Source organism: Conger conger, chromosome 15, assembly GCF_963514075.1.
Source record: "Conger conger chromosome 15, fConCon1.1, whole genome shotgun sequence".
Lineage (NCBI taxonomy): Eukaryota > Metazoa > Chordata > Actinopteri > Anguilliformes > Congridae > Conger > Conger conger.
Window position 1 is genome coordinate 12,924,579 of NC_083774.1, and position 19,697 is coordinate 12,944,275.

Below are 19,697 nucleotides of genomic sequence, written 5' to 3' on the forward strand. Positions count from 1 at the left end.
ACAATAGCTTGTAGCAAAATTTAAGCTACGATTTAAGATCAGACGTCTTCCCAGATCTTATGCGGCTTTAACTGGCTGGACAGGCTCCACATTATTGGTGTTTGACAGGGAAGAGGTACAATGCGCAATTGCGCATAGATTTGTGATCGGACCCCACTGACATTTTCCTGGGAGACTGACGTCCCGTGACATCCCTGTGTCCCGTGTTTTACACCTTGATTATTAAAGCATTTAAATTATCGATTCGCTGGACCGTGTACATCATATTTGTACCAAAAAATGTTCTTAAAACATTACATAAATGGAATTACATTTAATATAACTTAAATGTATTTTAGAAAACTAAACCTATGCAGTTACACCCGGAAGTAAATAGGTCGGAGACATGCTAGTCAGAGCCTAGCGAGCTCGGAGTCATTGCGTTGTTGTGTCTGGACCTAACGTACCAGTAAAGTCCACGGAGAACCCTGATCAAGAGTGGGCTGGAGGTAACCTTAAGTTATTTTGTCGACTCATATGGTCAATGTGACTTGTGTTGCTCGTCCATCTGATCGCAACTGGGTAGATTTCAGGCTGTAGAATTAGCTCGTAACGTTAGCTAAAAGTATACGTGGCTAACTGACCAGGGTCCATTAGCTACAGGTAAATTTGTTGCCTGAAATTACCAATCCCACTGTAGAGAAGGGGAAATGTAATTTTGTCATTCCATTACAAGGCTCTGCATATGTCTTGACCAAAAAGTGTTTTCTAATAAGATATTGGTTGAATTAGTCTGGATGGTATGCATATAGCCGATGTGCGTTTTGGACACTGCAGTCAATTTTCAGTTTTTCACAAGCTTAAAATGTGCAATTGAGCATCAGTATCTTCAATTAGAATTTTGTACCATGCACAAATACCGTACAGTGGCAAATATATTTTTTCTCCATATTCCTGAACAGTCCACTGTGTTATTTGGACACACTCCAAATAACTTTACTGTACTTTGGCAACATCAATGTTCATGGTGAGCTAAAGTATTCACACACTAGGCCTATTCAAGACAAGCATATTAATCTTTTGTAGCTTCCAGTTTCACTGACATTAAACTCATATTTACGGCTCGTTTAATCATGTTCATCTTCATTGACTGTTTTCTTCTGCAGACATGGAGAGTGGAGAGGACCCTCTGCAGCCCTCGCAAACAGAGAAAGAGAATAAGAGCCAGGCAACGGTGCCACCGCGCAGTTCACAAACACAGCACGTGTGCCGCTTCTACTCTCAAGGGAGGTTCTGTCAGTTTGGGAAAAGATGTCGGTTCCTTCACCAGCGCGGGGAGGCCAAGCAGGCCCCCAAGGGGCTGGAAAACCGTAACGAAAACCGCAACGACGTAGCAGCAGAGCCTCATGAACATGCCAATGTCCAAGCCGAGGACTCCGCAGCCAAGAGCGGCTCGCAGCCCGGCGCCGCCCAGTCCAGAAGAGAGAGACCCAGGCGCCCCTGTCGTTACTTTCTGTCCGGCTACTGCGCGATGGAAGACCGGTGTCGCTTTTGGCACCCCGAGCAGCTCCCGCCATTAGACAACCGGCCAGGGCCCAGAGAGAGGGATGCCCCGGTTCCCAGGGCGCCGGTCGCGCGCCCCAACCCCATCGAGATGGCTGTGAAACTGAGCGAGCTCACAGCGGACGCGGCCAAACAGCTTCGAGACACGGAGATCTGCCAGCTGCTGAAGCGCATCCCCAAAGACCAGCTCATCGTGCAGGAGAGGGAGGACGGCCTGCTCACATACTACCGGATCACCGTGCAGCCCACCGATCCTGACTGGGTACTCGCCGTTCTTCTGTCCCTTTTAAAAGAAACAACACATTCTGCTGTAGAGCAGAGTCATGCCAGTGCCAGAGCTTGCCAAGTCAAGTCAGTTAATGGGTAACTTGGCAATCTGCGTTTTTGTTGATGACAACATTACAGTCTGCAAAATGAATGATTAAGACAGGTTTATTCCTACTGACCTTTTTTTTAAATATGTAGGAAGCATAACATGACTATCTTTCACCTCAACAATGAAAAGAAAAGGCAACAGAGAAGGAAAATGTCTTCCAAAATATCAGTATGGGCAGAAATGTCCAGAAAGGATATTTCAATTTAATTTGGAACTTAATTTTGAACAGTACGCGAGGGGGGTATAGGGATATATTTATCAAGGCATTCTCAGTGTCTTATCTTCTTACTCTTCTTACTCTTTTTCTTTGCAGCCATTTGACTTGAAGGAAATTGACATCATGATTAGTTTCCCAGAGACGTATCCCCAAGAGGTAAATGCGGGTCTTTATATCCTCCAGTACATTCAGCCCAATATTATGATCTAGAGCATTTCCCTGATGATGCTGTGTCAAGCCTGTGCTTGGCATTCGGGGGCGACATTGGCTCAGGTGGTAAGAGCAGTCGTCTGGCAGTCGGAGGGTTGCCGGTTCGATTCCACCCTGGGTGTGTGGCCCTGTGCAAGACACCTAGCCCCCAAATGCTCCTGATGAGCTAGTTGTTGCCAGCCAATTGCTGTTAATGTGTGAGTGTGTGTATGAATGGCTGTGTTCGCTCTGCACTTCATTGTACATCGCTCTGGATAAGAGCGTCTGCTAAATGCCTTGTAATGTAATGTAATGTAATGGATGAATGAAAAGCATCAATTGTACAGCGCTTTGGATAAATGCCAACCATTTACCATTTGTCATATCATGGTTGTTTCTGGGTTCCCTCTGCAGGTTTTCACTGTGGATGTCCCTGAGGACCAGGATTTCCCAGCTATTATGGGCAGGTGAAATGATGCAAGCTTTGTATTTTTTGGTTGTTTTGTTTTGTTTTGGTAAGTTCCGCTGCTTGCTCAAAGGGTTTGTTGGGTACATGCAAGCTTTTGTCCCCTACAGACATTTGTGCCAAGCCTCTCAGGAATGGTTGCAGGCCAAGCGGGCGACCAATGAGCTGATGGGGAAGGTGGAGCTTCTGTTCCGTCCTTTCCTTCACTGGTTGGACCGCAACATGGAGAGGCTGTTCACTGAGGGAGCCCGAGAGGTGAGACCACAGATATAGGTTCTGACTTCAGCTCCTGGTCCTCCATACCTCATTGCGTAGGTGGTTCATACTGTATTGAGGTTCCTACTACCATTGTGGGCCAGGACATTGGAAAACTTTTAGTTTAATCAATGAGGGACTTGTCAGTGTTAAGTATTGGAATCAGAACATCAGGTCAGTAGATGGAATGTATGTGGTGAAACTTGACCAGTCTGCTCACTGCTGTCCTCCACAGCATGCCTTCATAGATTTGCTCTATTTAAAAAAAAATACATAGTGCCTTTATAGTCTACACTGCCTTTGCTCTTATCCTCCAACTTTTATCTTTTGTCAAGTGTTCTATCTGTATTTCATTTCTGAGTATCGGTACTGAGTGATTTCTACCCCATTAGCGTGACTATAGCTAACGGATCTGGCATGAACACATCGCCCAACAGTCACCAGCTATCATAAACAAATGGCCACCGGTGAACTTTTATCTGGTAAACCTGGTTTGATTTGTGTTTCTGGCAGCTTGCCTAGACTTCTGTGTCGCTACAAACTTCCAGTACAAGATCATTTTCCCAGCCCGGGGAAAAGAGAGATTAGAGATTAGTGTCCTTCTCTCTCTCTCTCTCTCTGTCTGTCTCCCAGCTGAAGAAGGACATAGACGCAGAACGTTATGGAATCCGCTTCGTCCCCTACCAGCAGCTCCAAGCAGCGGTGTGCAGGGAGCAGACCACGGAATCCGAGTCGGCCTCTGATGAAGAGGACGAGGAGGAGGATGATGAAGAGGAAGGAGAGGAGGAGGAGGAGGAGGAGGGAGAGGAAGGGGGGTCAGAAGACGAAGAGGGGGAGGAGTCGAGCCGGCGGGTGGAGAACGTGAAGAGCTCGGAGCCTCGGAGGGGGACGGAGGTGCGGCTTCAGGGGCTGGAGCTGGGGGAGGAGACAGCCACTGTAACGGCCCGGCAGATCACCGTCACGCTGCAGTGCAGCAGGTATGTCCTGACCCTAACTGCCATCATCTTCATTATTCACAAGAGCACTGAACAAACACCCTTAAAACCCGCAACACAAGAGGGACCTAATTCTTCTTACTTAAAGGCTCCAGTACTCGGAATGGCCAGTGCAAACTTTTCTTTCACAAGTGGACCTGATAAATAACAACTTGGGAAAGAAAGATTTTTTGTTTTACTAACCTAAGACTAACATCAAACCTTACCCAAGCCCTAACACCAACCCTAACCCTAAAATGAACTAAAATGATACTTAAGCAATGTCTATCTCTCAAATTCATTGTTGTTTTCATTGTTGGCATTGTTGTTTTCTGTACTTGATGTGGAAAACATTGTCACTTCTCTCCAGGATGAGCATTTTAATTTGGGAGTAAAGGAAAAGTCAGGGGATTTTCCAGATAGTAATGGAAAAGCAGATCAACATTTCACTTAATGTTATTTAGTGTAAATATCACTTACAGCGTGTCTTGTGTGTGTGTGTGTGTGTGTGTGTGTGTGTGCGCTGAAGGTGCAAGGTGACCGCAGACCTCACTCTGACGGGCCGGTTGCCGTGCACAGCCCAGTGTGAGAAGTGCGGCTCCAGTATCAGCGCTGGCTTCCGTCCCAGCATGCTCCACCAGTACAGCAGTGTGCTGGGCTTCCTGGACCTGAGCGGAGCCGTGCCCGTGGACCTGGTCCTGCAGGACTGTGAGCTGCTGGTGGGCTGCCTCACCTGCTCCCAGGAGGGGTCCCTGCAGGTGCGCTCAATGCCTCTCTCACTCCCGCTCGCCCTCTCTTGCTCCCTCTCTCTCTCCCTCACACCCCCTATCACCCTATCAGAAGGGTGGGAGTTTTTTTTTTTACTTACCACCAGTGGCAGTAAAATGTTTCAGTTCCATCTGCAACTGAGATTGTTTACAATCTCTTGCAAACCCAACTCACCACTGTAGTAGCCAATCCATACACGTCTCCTCTTGCCCTTTTTCTATTGGATCATGGAATGTATGAGTTCAGTGTTTTGGACACATTTCAGATACAGTACAAAAATAAAAAAGGCCCACACCCAGAAGCAGCCCGAGGAGTTTTTGGAATAACAAATACAAGTACACAAACAAGGTATTGGGCCGATGTGAACAAAGACACAGGTTGTCAGTGTATCATAGTAATAAACAAGTGTTTTGTTTTATAATATTTTCAAGAAAAATCCTGCATAGTATGCTTTTAACTTGCTCTGTCTGAGATAGTGTTTTTATGCTCAGTAACTCTTGTCGTTTTGGTAAAAGGTGTCATACGGCCAGCCCAAGGAGGCGAACTGTCAGCACTGCCACTCCAAGCTCAGGATCCTGGTGGAGAGCACAGTTTTCCAGCTCCTCCAGCCCCGGCCCAGGGCACAAGCAGGTGAGTCTGCCAGGCTCGCTGCCGGACCAGGAGTGTGAGGGGTGGGCGCTGCTCACTCGACTCGTGATTGACGCTCTTCTTGGCGTAGGACACGGAGACGCAGGGCGTGGATCAGGCCGTTACCCCAGAGACCCCGCCGTGCAGCGGGGGAAACCGCTTCCTGAGATGGGCACCTGCAAGCATTTTAAACAGAGTCAGCGCTGGCTCAGGTAGCTACACCTACACCTACACCTATACCTATTACTGTACCTATAACCAACACCTGTTACATGAGAAGTGACTTGACCTTTGACCTCAGTGAAACTATATCACGGTAAGTCATGACTTTTGAGTGAATTCAAGAACGGTACAGTAACAGGTTAAAACTGATGCTGTTTTAACAACAGAACTGAAGTGTTGCTAGGTTATGTATCTCTGATACACTTAATCAACCAAACATGAACAAAGCAGTTTGGTTTTGCTATGTTAGGATTGGAACGAACTGTTGTATAATATACCATATCTCATCCCACACCTGTTATTTCATACCCTGTAACCCCCACTTCATAACCTACACCTATTATTTTGTACCTTATAACCCACAGCTCATATCCCTTATCTCATATCCCACGCCCCAGACATATGCCATGCTTTTATTTTCAGTAAAGCAGAAGTGATTCTGAACATACAGCTGTTCAGCAGAAATTTATTTTTAAAATGGACAGAAAGTGTTACCGTGGGCAGAAAGCAGTCGTAAAATGGCGGCAGATAGCAGGAAGTGATGTGAAAGCGTTTCTGCTCCAGGTTCCCGTGCTGCGGTCGGGCGTACCCGTGTGACGTGTGCCATGACGAGGACCAGGACCACCCCATGGAGCTGGCCACCAGGATGATCTGTGGTCACTGCGCCAAGGAGCAGGTGAGCCGCCTCAGCACCAAGGGCCCCTGTCCCTGACGGCATGACCGTAAAAACAAACCCGTTCCAGTACATACAGACCGGCTGGGGCAGGGTGGGGTGGAGTGAAGACCTTCTGCGTAGCGCATTGCAAAGACATGGTTTACAGCCTATGCCCATAGCCGTGACTGCAGCCCTGACTGTGGGTCTCCTCTTGGCAGGCATACAGCAGTGGGAAGCCCTGTGTCAGCTGTGGGGGAATGATGACCAGAGACTCCCGTACCAACCACTGGGAGGGAGGGCAGGGCTGCCGCAGCAAAAGCAGAATGAACAGGTACACGCACACACACACGCACACACGCGCACACACACACACACACACACACACTCAGTTTGACCTGTTATGTGCTTCACATTCATTTTAGTTTTATGTCTATTTTAAGTGATTATCGGTATAAAGTATTAACCTTCTCATTTCATGTGCACAACGGCACAACAGACATGCACATAATTATTATATCTATATTATGCATTTCACTGTCTGTTGTACAAGAGGTTGTTCGTATAAAGCATTAACCTTCTCATTTATAAACTGTAATTGTATTTTTTGGGGATGTTTTGTTTGTCAACAGAAATGATCGTCAAAAATACAGCAACATAAACAAAACGGTATCCCGCAAAGCAGCCAGTGAAAAAAAGTAACAGAGATGAACTGTTACCTGTTACCAGCTGCAAAGATGGATTACCAGATGCGAATCAGGCTCAAAGAATGCATTTATGCCTTAAATAAATACAATCACATGATGAATGTTACCAAAAACCAAAAGATTGGTTGGGATTCTCATTAAAAAAGAATACATTTTGTATCATAAATGTTTTGGATTTCTAATTATAAACATAAAATTTTAGCTTTTTTAAAATCACCCCATAACTTTTACCATTAAAAAAAAAAAAAAGTTTGTAATTTAAATGCTTAACTTTCAGTAAATTCTTTTCAGTTATTTTGTGAGTTTATAATCATAAGACAACAGTGGTCCTTAAAACATCCTTAATAGTCTTGAATGAATAAGCATTGTCCATAATCATCTGAAGTTTATTAAATCAGTTAAATCAGTTTTTTAGCAGTAGAATGTACTTTTCAAATGGCTGGAAGACAATGCAGTGTGTTAAATCTTTGTATAGAGTGCTATTGGCTGAGCTCTTTGGCAGTAGAATTTACCTGTATTTTGGGATTGGCTGAAGTGACGTGGGTTTAATCTTTGTACTGAGTGCAGTATTGGCTGAGCTCTTTAGCAGAACAACGTATCTTTACTTGGGGATTGGATGAAATGAAGTGGGTTTTCCAGCTTTACCAGAACCAGACGTAGACCTGTCTAACTGGTAACTGGTAACGGGAAGAAGTAATCTAGGGGAAGCTGCAGCATACTTTAGTGAGGGGAGGCAAAACTTGTTTTTTGTGTTTTTAGCTTTCAGCAATGTAATTTTGTCTTTTTCTGAGAAAAAAATGAGCTGCTTTCCAATGGAACTATTTGTATTGCAGATTGCAACTTGATTTATATGTGCTCCAGAATAAAACATTTCAACAAAAAATATTATTGAGCTGAATTTTTCTACATTTCCCTCAGTGTTGATGGATTGGTGTTTCACAGTTTGTGTGAAGAGTCTATAGTAAGCATGCAAAATAGCACACTGATTTAACATTGCAGCTGCAGTGCTCTCGCACCATATTAAAGTGCATTTACACATGTTTACCAGAGGGTGGCGCGTTTGTTTAAAACTTGGGCTAACATCCAGAAATATTCACGAAGCTAAAAATTGTTCTACATTTCCTACTGAAAGGTATAAACCGTTTTATCCCTTCAGCATTATGAATGAACACATCCAAAACAGTGCAAATTAATAGAGTAAAAAGATTGGGGAAATTAAATGAAGAATGTGAAAGCAGTACATTGTTTTTGCTTTCTTCCTCATTAACCCTTTGATATAGATTTGGACTTTGCTGCTGATAAGAGCCATTCCTGCATCAGGTTCCATTCCTGGTATCACTGTGTGTTCTTCATTAAAAGTCTCAGATGGCCTCCATCTTTGTTTTCAGTGTCTTCTCAGATGTAGATGATGATGATCCCCCTAGGGACCACTGTTCAAGCCAAAATATATGGCTATTTAAGAATTGATAAGGATTCATCAGAAATTTAAATTGCTTCCTGACTCTGAGACCTATTTCTAACCACTGGGGGTAAAGTGTCCTCTTTATCCACCAAGCCTTAATCAGTAATGTCTTTATTAGTAGCAGGATTTCCAAACTAAGACCTGCCAGGCCCCAATATCATAATTCTGTAATAAGGCAATTCAGAAAATTGCACTGGCACATTTCCTTGTATTTAATTTACTCAGTCTGTAGGTTGGGGTTCACTGTTATTTGTGTCTTTAAGCCCATTTCCCAGAGGTCAATATTAACAGACCTTCACACTTTCAGAATCTTCCCTGTCAATACATTAGTCCATCTGGTGAATGTAATATAGCCCCTTAACCGACTAAGTCTCAATGAACAGATAGTTCAAACAAATACTGAAATGTAAACCCCAACATACACAGTCATACACGGTGTCTGGAAGACCCTGAACTGAGAAAGTAGAATTGCAATCAGAGAATTCCGGCAGTCTGTATGGGAATAGAAATTTGGATTTGCAGATTGATGAACCAGCCAGCCCTCCTTCAGGAGTGATAAGACTAGTGTCCGGGTGGATCTTAGCTCTGTGCTAATGTGGGAACCAGAGAGCAACTAGAAAGTGTCCCAACTGCCCGCCTCGCAATACAAATACAATACAGCACCACACTTCTGCCTTTGGAACCGGATATTTCCTGTTCCCTGCTGGGATCCAAGCTAGGTCTGTGTCCCTGTACAAAGCACTAAACAGGAATTGCTTCAGTAAATGTCTCTGTATTTGTGGATTATTAACAGAAATGTAAATTAAAATAAGCCATCTGACATGCTGGAGCAAACCATTGAGCACATTTAGATTCACTTCAAATGCTATTCATAATATAAATATGGAGCACTAGGGGAGTATATGAAGCGGAGCAGTAGGCTATTAAACTGCATTAAGGCTTGACGGACATGTGCCGGATTAAACTTGCAACATTAACCACTCCATGAATCAGCCGGGGAACGTAGATGAATTAGACCGGGAGCGCTTGCTAAATGGGTTTTGCTCAAATGGAGAAGTGTACAAGTCTGTGAGGGTGAATCAGTATTACGTCTGCACAGTTTGCTAATGTTCACACATTTAGACATAACTGCATGAAAATAAGTCTTATTAAATAACAAATGGTATCACTCCAGAAAGAAAGGCATCTGAATTACTGAACGCTCAACCTATTATACTAGTAAGAATTTTACCCATTCCTCAAATGAAATATGAAGAGAAACATTATTCCAGCAAATGTAACAGCTAAATATTCCTAAAAAGACCATTTTGGCCTTTGTATACCACAATGGGTATAACCGTATTAAGCACATCACAACAGGCTTTTTGTCTGTTTCCTCATTGCTTCATTGAAAGTGTTTCATGATAGTGACTCATATTCCCTGCTCCAAGGTGCAAAGATTGCTGGCTGCGCGTGACGTCATAAACCATTAGTTTATATATTCCTCCAAGTGAGAAATTATGGAAAACGAAAGGTGAAGATCATTGCCATGGTGATGTACTGCAGGAGTAATAGCTCTCCCAAGCTTGGAATGCACTCTACGAAGTTGGGAGAACGCAGATTGGCAAGAACATTTGACTCCACTTTGTAAGCTTCTGGATTTCATCCACATAGAAGTACACCAGCTTCCTGTTGCCTCTTGTTATATTTAAATTATCCACTCTGCAGTATAGCCAGAAATATTCATATAGTTGTACCAAAGTGGGCATTCACAATTGTGTGTTGTGTTTCAGCCAAGATAAATGGGTGGGCCAGGCCAGGATACTATGAACACAAGGCTCATTACTAGAAGCTGGTCTTTTCTTCTCAAGAGTTTTGAATAGCTGTCACTCTCAATGTTTGCCATTCCCCCTGCTCAAATAGTTATTGCCCTAATCTATAATTGTTATTAATCTATCTATTAAAAACACTGCTTTTCACACTATTTATAATGACAGTTCAAAGGCACTAGATTTACTAATTAACTGGAAAGGTAGCAACGTTGTGTATAAAAAAGAATCTCAACCTTTATTTCCACATTTTATTTTAACAACAAATAATTACATGCATTCTCAATGAAATAAATAAAAAACAAATAATGGTATCATTATTTTTACATGGCAGTGCAGGGATCATTTTTTTATTTTTTTTTTATTTCAATACACACATACATGCCATTGTTTTTCAGAATTCATTCAATATTACAAGCAGAACAACAACAAATAATTAACAAAAAAAAAATCCTATTTTTTATAATTTCAATACACACTTAAATAAATGATAAACCCCCTCTTTTTTTTTTTTTTCTTTTTTTTTTTACAGTTTTTCAGAATTAATTCAATATTATCTTTACAATCGCTCTATCCTACAGCACCAGAGATCATTCCCAAGAAAAGCCCATTGACTGAATACTTCCAATACTGCAAAACATTGTTTTAATTCCATTAACCTTGGTCTTGTTAGTCTGATCGTGTGCAATACCAAAGCATAGGTACAATCACTCATTTAGATTCAGTTTCTTTTGCATTTGCTTTGGTTGTCACAGTTTCTTTTGTATTTGCTTTGGTTGTCACAGTTTCTTTTGTATTTGCTTTGGTTGCCACAGTTTCTTTTGTATTTGCTTTGGTTGACATAGCTTGTTTTGCATTTTCTTTGGTCATCTCAGTTTGCACTGCATCTACTTCATTCACAACAACTTCCTCTTTATTGTCTTTGGTCGTCACAGTGTGCTCCTCATTTGCTATGGTCATTACAGTTTTCTTTGAATTTGCTTTGCTCATCACAGCTCGCCCTGAATTTGCTTTGCTCATCACATTTTTCTTTGCATTTGCTTTGGTCGTTGCAGTGTGCCCTGCATTAGCTTTAGTGGTTTCAGTTACCTCTGCATTTACTTTGGTTGTTGCAGTTACGCCTGCATTTGCTTTGGTTGTTGCAGTTACCTCTGCATTTGCTTTGGTTGTTGCAGTTACGTCTGCATTTGCTTTGGTTGTTGCAGTTACCTCTGCATTTACTTTGGTTGTTGCAGTTACGTCTGCATTTACTTTGGTTGTTGCAGTTTTGTCTGCATTTACTTTGGTTGTTGCAGTTACGTCTGCATTTGCTTTGGTTGTTGCAGTTACCTCTGCATTTACTTTGGTTGTTGCAGTTACGTCTGCATTTACTTTGGTTGTTGCAGTTTTGTCTGCATTTACTTTGGTTGTTGCAGTTACGTCTGCATTTACTTTGGTCATCATAGCTTGCTCTGCATTTTCTTTGGTCATCTCAGTTTGCACTGCATCTACTTCATTCACAACAACTTCCTCTTTATTGTCTTTGGTTGTCACAGTGTGCTCCTCATTTGCTATGGTCATTACAGTTTTCTTTGAATTTGCTTTGCTCATCACATTTTTCTTTGCATTTGCTTTGGTCGTTGCAGTGTGCTCTGCATTAGCTTTAGTGGTTTCAGTTACCTCTGCATTTACTTTGGTTGTTGCAGTTACGCCTGCATTTACTTTGGTTGTTGCAGTTTTGTCTGCATTTACTTTGGTTGTTGCAGTTTTGTCTGCATTTACTTTGGTTGTTGCAGTTACGCCTGCATTTACTTTGGTTGTTGCAGTTACCTCTGCATTTACTTTGGTTGTTGCAGTTGCCTCTGCATTTGCTTTGGTTGTTGCAGTTACCTCTGCATTTGCTTTGGTTGTTGCAGTTACCTCTGCATTTGCTTTGGTTGTTGCAGTTACCTCTGCATTTGCTTTGGTTGTTGCAGTTACCTCTGCATTTACTTTGGTTGTTGCAGTTGCCTCTGCATTTACTTTGGTTGTTGCAGTTGCCTCTGCATTTGCTTTGGTTGTTGCAGTTACCTCTGCATTTGCTTTGGTTGTTGCAGTTGCCTCTGCATTTGCTTTGGTCATCATAGCTTCCTCTGCATTTGCATTGGTCGCAGTAGATTTTTTCGCAGCCTCCTGGGCCCAGAAGTCCTGCAGCACGGAAACAGCTTCGTTTACCTGGAAACACAAGAATCTAGTCAGGCTTTGTGCCGACCTTCGGGCATAGTGACGTCCCAACTCACACTCAAGGTTTCCTCACAGTCCCATTTGAAGCTTTGAAAAGTTGCGATTTCAAAAGTTCAGAAGACCTTCAAGCTAAACAAAAGTGACTTGTACTTTAGAATCAGGCTAAGAATGTTTTGATGTTGAATCAGATGGGGTGGACAGGGCTATCAACCTTGGCTTGCAGTGACACTGCAGACTCCAGGAGCTTCAGGATCTCTGTGTCCTCCAACTCCAGCAGCATGCCAGTGATCTTGGATGCCAGGTCGGGCTGCTGGCCCAGGATGAGAGAGTAGAGGTGCTGGCCTGGGGAGAGGGGGACCCACTCGTTAGACTTTGAAATTAAAAAGACAAACAGATATAATGGTGGAGAGATAGAAGACTATGGTCTGCCTGCAATCAAGTTAGAAGAGTTACCCAAGGTTTGATGCCGGTCTTCAGGAGAGAGGCCAGCCACATAGGATATGGTCAGGGGATCCTTTTTCAGCACAGGGACAGCAGGCTGCAGGGAGCCAGGGAAGGGGTTAATCACCTGGCAGCTCAACCAACTAGCACACTTTGGTATTAAACAGTACCTTCTACTGAAGCATAATCCCAGTACTGAATCACAAGTCACCCAATGGCAGTCAGATAAGTCACCATTTCCTTGAAGACTTGAGCATTCTTACATGCAGGACCGGTTTCACAGACACCGATTAAGATTTGTCCTGTCCTGGACTAAAATGTGTTTTGTAAGGAGAATCTCCATTCAAAGTTGAATTTAGTCTTGGAGTGGACTTAAACAGTGTCTGTGAAGCCAGCTCATGCTGTAGTGTGCAGGAGAGTAGGGTCCAGGTGTGGCATGCAGGCCTACCTGCTGCAAGGTACCCTGGTGTGGAGGGTTAATGTTCTGCTGCACAGGGTTGTGGTACCCTGCGGCATGGTTGTCCTGAGAGGCCTTGTTTGCCAGGCCTGTTGCTGCAGCCTCCGAGGCCCTGAAGGCCTGCAATACGCCAATTGCCTCATCCATCTGGAAATGCAAGGCGATGCGGTCAGGTCAGGCAATCATCGACTTGCGTTTCATGTACACTGCCTGCTGCCTAAAACGGCTGCAGCAGCAAAATCCAAAGGCACCTCCGAAGGACTTGCACTTGGGTTGTGTTTATTGTGTGAATCAAGATGGAACAGACCCCACAGCCATTGTACTCACCCTGCCATGCAGTGATTCTGAAGACTGCAATAGCTGCAAGATCTCAGAGTTGTCCAGCTCCAGCAGCATGCCGGTGATTTTAGACGCCACTTCAAGCTGCTGATCACGGATGAGAGGGTAAAGGCGGTGACCTGCAAGGAAATAGACCCATCCGTTTAAAACAAGAAACCAGGAGATCATTGGAGAGCTAATAGTCAGCCAGCAAGCAAAGGTGAACAAACTCACTCAGGATCTGCTTCTGGTCTTCAGGAGAGAGGCTGGCCAGAAAAGAAGCGGTCAAGGGTTCCGGTATAGTGGGCTGTACAGAACCAAGGAAGAGGTTAAGCAAATGAAACTAGTACACTTGCATGAATGAAAAATGAATTAACAAAAACTTTGTCAAATGATAACAAGTTTTAAGATATGGATTTAGGCTACAGAGTTATAAAGACCTGGCATGATCAGTCTACCTGCTCAGATGTGATCTGTGTGCTCAGGTGCTCCTGAGAGTCATCTACACCAGCAGCACAACCAAAGTCGGTTACACCACTAATTGGGGTTGCATACGTGAAATGATGTGAATCTGTAGGGAGAGGAGCACACACTTAGCATAAGTTAGCATAACAGAATTGAGGGAACATACTAGTCCTTCCAATTTTCCAACTTGATGGTTTGCAGCTTACCCAGTTTCTGGTAGGTCATTGGGTCAGGCACCTGGGCGAGGGGTGGTATTGTAGTCCTGAAGTAGTCGGCTTGTGGGCATGGAGCGCCAGGAAAGATCTGGAAATCTGAGGGAAGTACTGGATTTACACTATGTTTTGGTAGGGAAACCATGATAAACTAGTGACACCTACAGGATTTTGTCATTGTAGACCAAATTCCTGTCAAGGTTGGTTCCCTTACATATAGCAATGAGTTTAAAATGTTATCTTGCCAAATTGTATTTGAAGTGTCCATCACAATGTCACATATTTTTGTATTGTAGGCATTTCGTTAGTGGCAGTGGGCCTGCATACCCTGGGGCCACATTCTGTGATGAGACCAGCAAGGGCATGGGACCAGTTCGGGCATCTGGATGATCGGGTTGTATGCATTAATATTCCAGGCCTGAGGAATGGAGCAAGAGAATGCGTTTGACACATTGTGTGCTGACAGATGGATCTGTCATTTTGCAGTTCTCAATGGCTGAGTGTTGAGTGCTTGAATGTAGTGTACTGACCTGTGGAATAGTAGCCGTGAAGTCCTCCATGGGTTGGACAGTCTGGTAGGGATTCATTCTTGGACACGGCACAGGATGGTTGTAGCCGAATGCTTGGTTTGGCACATGCTGACAGGGGCTGAATGCCATGTTTGGCACAGGAGGGTAGAAGGCTCTGTGTTGCAGAGGCTGGTAGCTGATAGCTGGACTTGGCACCGGCTTGTAGTTTATGGTCTGGACTGGCACAGACTGGTCATTGGTATTGGCTGAGTTCAGCACAGGCTGGTCATTGGTATTGGCTAAGTTTAGCACATGCTGGTCAATAGTGACCGTTGGCTTTGGCTCAGGCTGGTGATTTATGACCAGATTTGGTAGAGATTGGTGATTGACAGAGGCCTGGATTGGCACAGGCTGGTAGTTTATGGTCTGTACTCGCACAGGTTGGTTGTTTGTCATGGCAGAGTTTAGCTCAGGCTGATAATGGTTGATGGTTGGGATTGGCACTGGCTGGCAGCGGCCAAAGACAGGAGGTAGCATAGGTTGGCATTGCATGCATATGCATGGCATGCGCTGGTAGTTATGAGCCAAACAATTTGGCTGAAGCTGGTTAAGATTCATGACTGCATGCAGTGCATGGTGATAGTTGGTGACAGGCAGGCTTAGCTGAGGCTGGTGGAGGTTCATAGCAGGGTTGAACAGGGCCTGCTTGTTGACTGGAACAGGTTTGTCATTTGTAATGGCAGTGTTTTGCTTAGGCTGATGACTGTGGATGGTTGGGATTGACACAGGCTGGCAGGGGCCAATGGCAGGATGGTTAGGATTCATGACCAGTGCAGGCTGGTTGTTGGTGATGGACAGGCTTGGCTCAGGCTGGTGGACGTCCATAACAGTGTTTGACAGGGCCTGCTTGTTGACTGGAGCAGGTTGGTCATTTGTAATGGCAGTGTTTTGCTCAGGCTGATGACTGTTGATGGTTGGGATTGACACAGGCTGGCAGGGGCCAATGGCAGGATGGTTAGGATTCATGACCAGTGCAGGCTGGTTGTTGGTGATGGACAGGCTTGGCTCAGGCTGGTGGATGTCCATAACAGTGTTTGACAGGGCCTGCTTGTTGACTGGAGCAGGTTGGTCATCTGTAATGGCAGTGTTTTGCTCAGGCTGATGACTGTTGATGGTTGGGATTGACACAGGCTGGCAGGGGCCAATGGCAGGATGGTTAGGATTCATGACCAGTGCAGGCTGGTTGTTGGTGATGGACAGGCTTGGCTCAGGCTGGTGGATGTCCATAACAGTGTTTGACAGGGCCTGCTTGTTGACTGGAGCAGGTTGGTCATTTGTAATGGCAGTGTTTTGCTCAGGCTGATGACTGTTGATGGTTGGGATTGACACAGGCTGGCAGGGGCCAATGGCAGGATGGTTAGGATTCATGACCAGTGCAGGCTGGTTGTTGGTGATGGACAGGCTTGGCTCAGGCTGGTGGATGTCCATAACAGTGTTTGACAGGGCCTGCTTGTTGACTGGAGCAGGTTGGTCATTTGTCATGGCAGACTTTTGCAGAGGCTGATGACTGTTGATGGCTGGGGTTGGCACAGGCTGGCAGGGGCCAATGACAGGAGGTTTGCAAGGCTGGATGTTGGTGATGGACAGGCTCGGCTCAGGCTGGTGAAGGGTCATAGCAGGGTTTGACTGAGCCTGCTTGTTGGCCATCATCTGAATGTTAATATCTTCTTGCTGAGCAAGGCAGTCCTCTTCATGCAGGGACTTGATGATCTGTCTGTAGCCACCTTTTGCGGCCACCTTGTAAGGGGATACAGCTCTTTTGAGTCTCCTACAGCTCAGTTTCAAATAACTTATTCAATTCAACATTAAACATCACACCAATTAAACTCATGCAGTGAAATTCCCAATCACAACTGGTCTTGCAGAAGGTCATTCACTGATTCCAATGATTGCTTTTGCTCCCCCTTTTTTTTCTATTTTTCTAAATAGAAATAAGATAAAGGATTTTTATTGGCTGCACAAACCTTGGTTGTCATGGTTTCCTGTTTCTCTAGTTCAAGTTGCCGCTCTGCCCATCTTTGAGCACGTGCCACATAGATCCGCCTCCCGTTGATTTCTGTCCCGTTCATATTGTCCACTGCCTGAACCAATCAAACAGCACATTTATGATGATACAGCACTGTACACAAAATTATTTAATAATAACACTACCTTGGTTAAAAAGATTATGTTTTCATCTCAGATCTGCTCACCCTCTTCGCATCCCTGTGCCTCTGATAGCTGACAAACCCAAAGCCTTTGGAATTTCCGTTGTTATCAGTCATGACTCGTACACTCACTGTTGGGCCTGCACAAAGGGTGCTATAGTTTCTCATTTCATCGATCATAATGAGTCACATCTGACCCTTTCAGTCCCGTATGGCACTCTCAAACTTATACCTATTCAACCAATCAAAATGACTGTACTATTGTTTTGACTTACTGTACTACTACCCCTGTTACAACCCTACTACATTTTTTCAACTTTCTCAACCAAAGCAAAAACCCCTTGGAATTTGGGTGGAGCCACTTCATACTGGGCTTGGGATTGATAGGGTAGTCAAACCACACCAAAAAAAAATACTCTCTATTGTGCGCACCATATTTCTCAAATGTCTCCTTCAGTCTTCTTTCATTCAGGTCTTTCCCAAAATTCTTGATGTAGATGTTAGTGAAGTCCTTCTCTTTGTCTCCCGTCTCCTTTGCTCGCTCATGGTACGATTTGAAGTGCTCAACAAACCTGGGAACAGCAGAGCAGTTTTCTCTCAAATACTGCCAAAGCACATCCAACATCGAAAGCACACAAGGGGTGTCAGCCATACAGGGTTGAATGCTTTCTCTAGGCTTCATTTTGTTGCACGTGTGCGTGGATTAGCACACGCACAGCACATAAACAGATCAGCATACTCACACTTTTCTGTTGTTGAACAGTGCGCCAGTCATTTCGTTAATAGCATTTTCGGCGGCCTCCAGGGTCTCAAAGTGCACAAAGCCGTGTCCCTTTGAGCCTCCATCATCGCAGGCCACCTTCATGGAAAGGAGATTTGTGAGACATGCATTTCAAAAGGAACATTTAGACGCATGCATACTGAAAAATGACACATGCATTAACAGGACATGCACTCTTTGGTCTTAAAATGAGCATTTTCTTGGTGAATACCTTGCAGGACAGGATGTTGCCAAAGCGTGAGAACATGTTGTAGAGGGCCTGGTGGTCGATGGACTTCTCCAGGTTCTTGACAACAACATTGCCCATTCCACTCTTCCTGACTGCGGATTCGCGCTGGGACCACATTATGCGGATGGGCCTGCCCATGATGAGTTCAAAGTTCATGGTCTTCAGAGCGTACTCCGCTGAAGGGGGGGGGGGGGGGGGGGCTGCTTAGTATTTCAAGTAAGCTAAATGGCTACAAGCTATCTGACCCTTTGTCATGGGTTAAATTAGCCTACATCGTTAATATCTCAACCGTGAATTTTGAGGCTGTTATCTAAAGTAGGTTGTCAACGCATTGCTTTATTAAAACTACAATGGTAATCGCCTGTAGGCTAGTATGAAACTTGAATAGTGGCTGGTGGAATGTACCATTGTTGTAGTTTCAATATAGCACTTTATGTACTTTATAAATTATTGGTAGGCTATATTTGTAATACTAATCTAGAAAATTTTTAGGGAGATTTTGTGAGATTTGACGTCATCGTGTACCAGCAGGTGTGTTGAGCATTAGCTGAAATGTCAAATTTTCCCTTCCCCTCCAATCTCCTTTCATGCAGCGGTGCCTATTCCTCCCCCCCCCCCGAGCCATAGGCTACAGCTCTGCTTCAAGCTCCTCATTTATCGTACCTCAGTCAAATCCACTCTGTGCCCTCCAGAAATTCCCTCCAAAAAATTTACTTCCGTTTCAGCGTGTCTTGAAATCATTGATATAATCCGTAATCTGTTTCTTTATGATCGATAATGTTACATGTGGAATAAATAGCTAATAAGCAATGTCAACAATTATTTTAAATTAACTATAGCAAATGTTGTACCACACAATATATCATAGACTACAATGGCCTATAGGTAAACTACTGATACAGCTAGCTCGTTAGCTGGCGAGAAGACAATTAATACATAATACAGGTTACGTTAGTCCATGATTGGGACAGTGTTGTCGGGGGCCTAAATCTGCTTTGTAGCGAATAACCCGCTTTATCTACATTGCTAGCTAGCTTAATCCCCCAATTTTAAAAGTACATGCTACCTGTAATTATAGGACTCACCACCAGCTGGTTCTCGGAAGTTGACATACGCGTATCCAAGGGAACGGCGAGTAATCACGTGCCTGCACACGCGTATGGACGTCACTTTTCCAGCTCGACTGAATTTGTCAAAAAGAATACCTTCAGTCACGGCATGGTGCAGGTCGCCCACATACAACGTGGTGTTCGGGTAGTTGGGAGCACCCTTGCTCATCGTTGTATGAGCGTCCAGTTACAAAAGTTATGAAAACAATTACAATAAATGAATAAAATCCAAATTATATGAAGTTTCAGTGTACACAAGTTCATTCGGCGTTGTAAAATAAGAGAATGTTTGCCTCTTAGCTAGCGGACTTATATATGACTATGGTTCATGTTATGACGCCTTGTTCTATGCTTATTATGACACGTTTATATTCTAGCATGTAATAGTATGTGTAGAATTTGCCCATGGTAACCAGCTGTAAACAACTCTCGTAGCTTAGCAAACTAGTAGTTAATATTAATGACTACTAGGCCGACTCTAACGAGCTAACGTGTCCTGTTA

At 44.1% G+C, this 19,697-nt stretch overlaps 2 protein-coding genes across 2 annotated transcripts; one reads left to right on the forward strand and one right to left on the reverse strand.

Annotated features, from left to right (window-relative positions):
- Positions 1-150: 150 nt before the first annotated feature.
- On the forward strand, positions 151-7,878 carry si:dkey-24l11.2 (uncharacterized protein LOC100034462 homolog). The gene is made up of 12 exons (XM_061222243.1): positions 151-488; positions 1,146-1,804; positions 2,232-2,291; positions 2,739-2,791; positions 2,901-3,045; positions 3,679-4,022; positions 4,549-4,777; positions 5,303-5,417; positions 5,506-5,626; positions 6,201-6,312; positions 6,510-6,622; positions 6,921-7,878. Exons 2-12 carry the CDS (start codon positions 1,148-1,150, stop codon positions 6,988-6,990), a joined length of 2,019 nt encoding a protein of 672 aa, XP_061078227.1. The 5' UTR covers positions 151-488; positions 1,146-1,147; the 3' UTR covers positions 6,991-7,878.
- On the reverse strand, positions 7,637-19,364 carry LOC133111910 (polyadenylate-binding protein 1-like). The gene is made up of 16 exons (XM_061222549.1): positions 19,172-19,364; positions 18,069-18,262; positions 17,820-17,935; positions 17,509-17,648; positions 17,122-17,216; positions 16,894-17,010; positions 16,438-16,666; positions 14,355-14,423; positions 14,142-14,254; positions 13,918-13,990; positions 13,693-13,823; positions 13,357-13,512; positions 12,921-13,005; positions 12,679-12,809; positions 12,315-12,458; positions 7,637-7,672 (listed from the first exon to the last, which is right to left on the reverse strand). Exons 1-16 carry the CDS (start codon positions 19,362-19,364, stop codon positions 7,637-7,639), a joined length of 2,022 nt encoding a protein of 673 aa, XP_061078533.1.
- Between the last annotated feature and the right edge of the window lie 333 nt (positions 19,365-19,697).